Raw genomic sequence first — 8,352 nt, 5'->3', positions numbered from 1 at the left:
GGGCTAGCTTGACAACACTTTTTTGCATAAAAAGCTTAGGTTACAGGTAAGTAACTTGTCAGGTATTTAGCTCAAGTTAATAATCATTACCTGTCATCTATATTAGCACCTGTACTAGAGCAATCACTTGATTAAGATACAACAGTAGTATCCATATTAGAGGTAGCATTTCCATCATTATCATCATACCATAACCATCCAAGTGTTCCATAAACATTACTACGAGGACGTGGCTCAAGTCAAGTGCTCACTATCCAGGAGCGATGGCGATTCGAATCGATTTCTGACCAGCTGGCGATTTATTCCCCACACAAACCACACTCACCGGCCAAAGTGAGCTACAGGTCACCATATTGCACTATCCAGGACCAATTCGCGGGTTCGGCAGGCACCGCCAGTACCCGAGGACCGTTCCGGCGACCGAGGTATCCAAGGTATACCAAGGTTGCGCGCCGCGCCCTCGTCGTTCTCCTCAACCATCACCGATACAGCGCATGGCGGCTCGACTCCCGGCCTGGATAGTGTTCAGGCTTCGCGGTCGGAACGACTTATCCTTCCAGCTAAGTGTGGGGCATGCGTTCAACATGACAAGAGGGCCGTCAACGATCGGTCCTTAATCGACACAGGCGGGGATAGATAGGCACCCAAGACCTCCATGTCTTGTTACTTCTCTACCATCGTCCCGCCCGGTCTCCAATTATTCATCCTCATCACTTGGTTATTTTCATGATAGCATATATAGCCAACCTTTTCAGGTATCCACCTATCTCGCTCAGGTGATAGGACATCACCTGGCTTCTACCGGTCTAAGCATGACTAAGCATTTAGATTCGATCCTGAATCTACATAGGGTTATAGGTATATTTGCTGGACAAGGAGTGTTATATGCAGCAAGGGTTTCACCCAACTCCTATACTTAATGCAACAATACATATATAACATATATTCTCAACTGCATTCAAAAGTAGTGGGAGACTTATAATGCTCCGGGGCTTGCCTGGGATCAACACTGAGTCAGTTCAGTTAGTTGCTTCGTCTTGGTGGCATCTAAGGTCACAACACTTGCTTAGTCCTTCCACCTTTGGGAGAGGTCCACCAAACACCATCTTTGAGTTTGATTCCACATCATGACCTTCACGTGATTCATCTAGCGCACCTAGATGAGATGCAAGATGCAAGTGCATGAATATGCGGAATAGTGACACAACATGCATTACATAAAAGTATGCAAGACATAGGCATCTAAAGTTATTTAGCTAACATCACATGACCAATTATATAGAGCAAACATATCAATAATGACACAAGTTTTACAAGATTACAAGTGTATTACTTAATCACCATTAAAGACATAAATCACAGTTTGCACACAACAAGTAATGCAATCAAGCATTCATGCATTTTCAGCAAATTCTGGATATACATGCAGCAACTCAGTAATTAAATCATAACTGGAGTTACACAACTCCAAAAACTATGCAATTGGACATTCTGGAAAGAATATAAAATTATCTACAATTCATCTTTAATCATATCAGTATGATTAACAAGTTAACCAAATCAAACATGCATGACCATATAATCTGGTCCAGGAATTTCCAGAGAACAAGCAATTCAAAGGACGAACTTCATACTACTGTAACTCACAAACCACTTAGCCAAATGACATGAAACTTTACAACAAGATATATTAGTAAGTTATCTACATCTTTTCTATATACAAGTTTCACAGAAAACATCATTTATATCATGGAATTAATTGCACAATCAAAACTGCTCATGCTGCCCAAACAGTAGGGGTACAATTACAAACAGAAAACTGGTAGGCAATTCAAAGAAGCATAACTGGAGTTGTAGACCTCCAGCCAACATGATTCTTATATTTTTGGAAAGCTTATAAAGTTACCTACAACTTTCTTATTATCATCTAAATATGAATCTAGAGTTAACAAGGTCAATTAATCCCATGAAGATATCTCTGTCCAAAACACAGACAGAATCTGTCATGCTACATTAAACACCCATAACATGAGTTTCACATGTCCATAAATTATGGTTATATACTTTCTAGAAACCTTATCTAATTGTGAACAACTTTGTTATAAACATGTACAGCTAAATCTACAACTAAAAAGGTCTTACATTACAAACAATGCAACCCTGTCTGGATTTAGACAGAAACTGAAACAATACTTTAAACTACTATAACTAAACATGTGCTTAACCAAAAATTGTGCTACTTAGATTTCTGGAAAGCTTATGAAAAGTACTACAACTCATATATTTTCATCAAGGCCTGATTCATAACTTAACTAAGCCAAACAATACAAACATGCAGACCTACTCACAATAGGAGCAAAGCAACACAGGGCATTTGTTATTTTCATAACTCTTAATCTATCAATCTTAAATTCATGAAACAAATGCCAGACATCAAATATCATATGAAAAGCATGTCACAATATTTTCACATTTATTCGAGCAATACTACAGCATTTATGAAAAAGACAAATATAACAAGCAATTAAAACCTAACTGCATAAATATATTTTTATGACTAAAACGTCAAACTAAACCATGCCATATTATAGATCTACTGCATAGAGAAGTTCACAAGGATTCCAAAAAGTCCACATTTGCTATTTTACGATTTTTCTACAATTTATGATGATTTTCCAAACTTCAGCCATATGAAGGAAAAACAGATTTGCACAGAGACCCTTAAGTTATCCGCAAAACAAACTACAACCGAGAGGTCCCTGCAGGTACTATTCACATGTGTCATGCGTTCTGCAGAAAACCCCCTGGCTTTAGTCGAATTTGGGCACGAGGCCCTTGGTCGCGAGCAGAACAGAGGAAACGTCGCCGGAGCTCCTGTTCCTGCCGGAGAAGTGCACGTTGACGGCGGGGAAGTTGATGGGGAGCCTCAGGGGGCCCGGGCGCACGCAGGGAGCAGCTCGTCTCGGCAAGACCTTGACCGCAACGGCTATGGCCACGAGCAGACGCGGCCACTACCCTGACAAACCAATGCCGGGGCTACTCCGGCGGCTGGAGAGGCAGGGAAGGGGCGCGCCGGGTTCGTGAACGAGTGGCGAAGGCGATGGAAGGCGCTGCTAGGACAGAGGAGGCGCGGAGGCAAGGGAACGAGACGGCGGCTTAGAGCTTGCACATCCATGGCGGAGCGAGCTCGCGTTCCCGCGATGGAGGACGAGACAGAGGGCAGCGAGCGGGGGAGAGAGACCGAGGACGGGTGCTCAGCTTGTGACATTAGGTGAGGGCGCTGGAGGCACGCGGCAGCAGCGCTTGGAAGGGTGGAGGCACAGCTCGCGCATGGCTGCCACGCCCAGGACGCGCGTCGACCATAGGCGCATTTTACCGAGCACGTGGCGGGCGACGAAGTAGGGAAGGTGGGACGCCGGTTTGGGCCACTTCTGGGCCGAATTGGATCTTGGGCCAAAAAGGAAGTTTGCTCACCTCGGCCTGCTCTCCAACTTTGATTAAGTGACCATGGTCATTAGACCAACAGATTAAGAGATAACTTAATGCCAAGTCACGAGTGTCAACGTATTGACGGTGATTAGGAAAACCAAGAATTGATGGTCCAAACCATGTCAAACTTGATGAAACGTTTTACATAACCTTCTCCAAACAATTATCCACAACTTTTACTTTTGGACCAACTTGAGTTGCTTAACAAAAACACGAGAACGCGGCATGCCAACGGGTCGACGTCCGTTTGGCGATAAAATAATCATTTGCTGTTTTGGGAGCTACTTTTAGATATCCAAATGAACTCCAAATTTAATGATACTTGATCCATTGCTTTCATCAAGAAGAGTACTCCAACTCATATTAAGGAATCTAATTGAGTTACCATATGAATTTGGATGCTAAAATATCACAAAGAAGCTAACTTGCTGCTGTCACTTTCCGGGACTTAGAATTATTTCTCAGGGCTAAAAAGCAGCAGCTGATTCAAACTTTGAGCCTCTGTTTGAAATATTTGCAGGCTAATTTGGTTCTTGACCCTTGAATAAAGTTTCTTCTACAGAAGGAAAACTACAACTTCTATTTAGGGCCAATCCTCATAACTCCAACCGAAGTCAAACTTTCACTTTGGTCAATGCAGTACCCTGATAAAGCTCCAAATGGGGTTTTAGGCCAATTGAAGCATTTTCTTGACATAAGCTCAACATGAACCCTTCATAACTTTTGTTGTATAATTCATCTAGAGTCATATGAGCAAGTTTGCAAGGTTTGGTTGGTGACCCATGATTCTATTTCCTTAATAGAGTCATTCTAACAAGGATATAACTTATCATTTCATGTGACTTCTTGATTCCAAACTTCACCAAACTTTCCAAAGACCAATATAGATTGGGATGGATAAAAGACATATGAAAAAGGTTCCATTAGCATCATCAAAGCATACCTTTTAAAAAGGGCCTATATGTAAGTAAAGGTGCATCATCCAAGTCCAAGTTAGGGCTTACTTTCATAGATTGACTTTGACCTTTTCATTACCATTGAACTTGTCATGTTTGAGCTCAAACCTAGTACTTAGCAAGTGACAAACACCTGGGGTGTTACAGCACCAACCCTCATCGGCAACTCTTCTGTAGACTAGCCACCACTTTCCTGCCTGCCGATCTACACCTCATTAACTCCAGATACGCGTCCAAAGATACGTGTCCAAAAACGGTGTCAACACTATTATAGGTGCTTTGGGCTAGAATCAACATGATCGAGATCAAGGAGTAGCAGGATTAGGGAAAGAATTGTTAGATAATCTTCTACCTCATCTCCCTTGCATCATTACATCATAGGAACATGTGTACAGTGACTGTTCCCTCCATTTTCCTGTCAACAAGACAGAAGTAGTGGAAGTGTGATGTACTACTATCTAGTAGGTAGAATAGTACATGTAGGAAGCATGGTCTGAGTAGTGAATATCATGGCCAACGAGACATTGGCATGCTATAGCCAAACAAGTTCAATAGCTCATCTACTTGTGTGTGCTCTATTCTTGTCTTCTTCAATTTCCAGCTTGTGTGTGCGTGAGAGAGAGAGGTGAGTGATATACTCATGTGTGACCTTACTCGAACCAACATCACAACAATGCCCATGCATTGTTTGTGCCTGCAGACAACAAATGATCATATATGTAATATAAAGTCAGAGGGTTGACCTATTTGGCATTTATCAACGAGAAACATTCATTACACATAAATAAAACAAGGTAGGGAAAGTACGAGTAATGCTATCTGTAGAACCAAAAACAATGGTCAGAGCACTATATGTAGTTTTTGCAGAAAATTAAATCTACCTTAATTGCCCAATTTCCACCCAATTGCATCTTGTCTAGAGAATAAATAAAGGAAACAAGATAGTGTCCTCAACTATTTTCTTCCTAGTTTTTTTTATGGAACAGAAGGGGTTTAACCCCCTACTAAAATTTTATTGAAATTTAATGAGTACAGATTACAGAGACTTAGAGTCACGAAAGAAGGTAACAAAGAAAACTATAAGAATTATACATAATTCTGTAGCCATAAATCAGTCTCTGGGTGTAATTTTGCTTTTGCCTGTAGAATAACTAGAGCAAATTTCTTCTTGAAAACTGATCTGCACCTTTGCACTATATGGGGAATGTTGTTGAATATCAAGTCATTTCTCATCAACTAGATAGACCAACACATGGTGATGATTATTTCCATGAAGAAAGGGATCTGCAACTGAATTTTGAAGCTCTCAATAATAGATGGAGGATCCGAGGTATTGGGCAAAGTGAGACTAAGAGTGTCCTAGCAGGCTAGAGAGAAGGGACAATGGATGAGCAGGTGACTGAGCTCCTCATCTAATCCATAGGCTCAAAGGACACAACTATAATCCTGCAAATGCTTATTCTTTCTTTTGAGAGGAGCCCTAGTATTCTGCCTTTCTTGTGTAATATTTGTCCCAAACCAACTGAACCTAGGGAATTGGATCTTTGTTGAAGAATTTATGCAGATGCTTGAGTAATAAATTTTCATTTTGAGCATAATGATTTAGGACACCAAGACCGTCTTCTGATTTTGGGAGACATACTAAAGGCCAAGCTGCTTTTGGGGGCTTATTGCTCGTCATATCAGAACCTCTCTATTGAGTTGCATGCACCGACCAGTTCAACCCAAAAAAGCTTAAGCTGATGGGGAGAGGTGGGCAATTCATATATATTCCAACACTCCTCCTCACGTGGAGGCTCCCTCAGCCCTCAGACGTTGAATAGGAGCGAGCAGTAATTATTTTATTTTAATTGCGCTAACCAGGATTCGAACTCGAGACCTCTGACTCTGATACCATATTGAGTTGCATGCACCGACCAGTTCAACCCGAAAGCTTAAGCTGATGGGGAGAGGTGGGCAATTCACTTATATTCCAACACTCTCCATATATTTTCTTCCTAGTTACTCCTTAAGTCATTCAGAAGCCCAGCAACAAGAGACTTGTACTTCTCCATTTATCATTTGGGAGACTGGTAGGAAACATTACTTGTATCATCCATTTATACAAATTTATGTCGGAACCATAATTTGAAGTTAAAGAAAAAACTCACTCAAATACGACACAGGTCTACGCACCTATATAGCTAGCCAACCTTGGTTAGTTTGTATCCGCTGTTACACGGTGAACTGATGAACTCCACCTCCACTATGACAGTCGTCTTGCAAAGCGGCGGGGGTTATGTTGAACGGGCGTTCCCAGGCGTACCGGAACCGCACCTCACCTCCGCTCTCGATCCGGCCGCCGTCGTCGACGAGGTAGTCATTGCCCTCCCGGCGGAACAGCTTCGCGTCGACAGGAATAGAGCTCGTGAAGCCCTCGCAGCGGAGGAACACGCCGCGCACCGCGCACGCGCAGGGGTTCCTCACGATCACCTCGAACACTGTGTCCACCCCGGCCTTGTCCCCGTTGCTGGTCTGCAGCACCTCCAAGCCCGCGGCCCCTTGCCCGCACTTCTCGGATGACCTCGCCCCTAATAACCATGAACGACCAATATTAATAATGCAACAGACCAGATTAACTGTATGTATTTACTTGGTATTCAAGCTTGATAATAACAAGACACTGTTGCATGCAACACAAAGTTTCCAACTTCTTGTGTCATATATTTCTTTAGAACTCAAAAGGAATTCTAGGGGAATGGGTTACCTTGCACAAGGACAATGAGGACAAAGGCATGAACAAGGAGATTCACGGACTGTGCCATGCTGGCCATGTTGATCAGGGTAAAGTTCTTGTGATTTGCGCACCCTCAAAAGTTTTCACCCTCTATTTGTATAGTGAGCAAGGTATGAGGTCGGGAGCGGCTTGTGTTCTAAATGGGTGGTGTGCATGCCTTGCAACTGCAAGTCGCACTATTTTTGGAAGCTCTGCTTTCTGATTCAGCTAATTTCTGCTCGAGCGAGCTCCATTACAACAATGGTATAACTCAATTTGGCTAAATTTGGCCAATAGTGCTTGGAAAACAAAAAATAGGTACTATCTGTTTTTTGTGGAAAGATTGTACATGTGTCGCGCCTAAAACATATCATCACTCTCTAAATTGTTAGATTAAAATAAACAGTTTATATTCATCCAATGAGGAAAATGGCATCTAAAGGCCATTAGTGGTATTGCATTTGTGGTTGATTGGCAACATGATGAATGGCTATGTTGTTTTCTAGTATACAAGGTATTTAGTTTATTTAGATGAAAGAATGGCTTGAACAAAGGCAACATGAAGATCAAAGGATCGACACCTCAAGGAAGATCATGTAGTAGTATTGAAGATCCTAGAAGACTTGCATGAAGCCTAGACGAGAAGATGCAAAGAAAGGAACTCACTGAATGCTGACAAGAAGCACCAGAAACCTACGGTTGTTATCTGTGAGGGAGCATCAGAAGTTAGGGTGAAGAATAGTTAGCGGTAGCTGCAGAAAATATGCACCGGAACTCCGGTGACACTGGAGCTATCATCGAGAGATGGTTGCACAACATGGTGAAGACAGAACACTACTACAGAAATTAGAAATTACTTTGGAAGACGGTGCACTTTTATTTATCGAGGGGGTCACAAAATTCAACCATCTCCAAAAATACTATGATTAATAGAGACGGTCGATTTTTTTTACTAAGGCGGTCAAAACTAGTGGCATCTGTAACCTAGATTTACGGAGATGGGTCATTTAATTCAACCGTCTCCTAAAATAGAGGCCATTTTGGAGGCGGACCTCTTAATTCAACCTCCTCCATTAATATAGCCTAGCCCACTAACCATTAGTCAAGCCCATATGAGACCGGTTTCTAACTAAGAGTATATATATATACCAA

The 8,352-nt window shown here is 42.1% G+C and overlaps 1 protein-coding gene across 1 annotated transcript; it reads right to left on the bottom strand.

Annotated features, from left to right (window-relative positions):
• LOC8055011 (TPD1 protein homolog 1A) lies at nucleotides 6,468-7,274 on the bottom strand. Its single transcript, XM_002449487.2, has 2 exons — nucleotides 7,192-7,274; nucleotides 6,468-7,015 (listed from the first exon to the last, which is right to left on the bottom strand). The coding sequence occupies exons 1-2, from the start codon at nucleotides 7,256-7,258 to the stop codon at nucleotides 6,660-6,662; spliced, it is 423 nt and encodes a 140-aa protein (XP_002449532.1). The 5' UTR covers nucleotides 7,259-7,274; the 3' UTR covers nucleotides 6,468-6,659.

The sequence above is a fragment of the Sorghum bicolor genome, chromosome 5, assembly GCF_000003195.3.
Source record: "Sorghum bicolor cultivar BTx623 chromosome 5, Sorghum_bicolor_NCBIv3, whole genome shotgun sequence".
Taxonomy (NCBI): Eukaryota; Viridiplantae; Streptophyta; class Magnoliopsida; order Poales; family Poaceae; genus Sorghum; species Sorghum bicolor.
The sequence above is the reverse complement of the archived record's forward strand: the minus strand, read 5'-3'. Positions and strand labels throughout refer to the sequence as shown.

Bases quoted from the DNA above. Each gene is read 5' to 3' on its own strand.
- LOC8055011 (XM_002449487.2), bottom strand. From the start codon at position 7,258: ATGGCCAGCATGGCACAGTCCGTGAATCTCCTTGTTCATGCCTTTGTC. The intron at 7,016-7,191 runs GTAACCCATTCC...CATGGTTATTAG, and splicing joins CCTCATTGTCCTTGTGCAAG to GGGCGAGGTCATCCGAGAAG.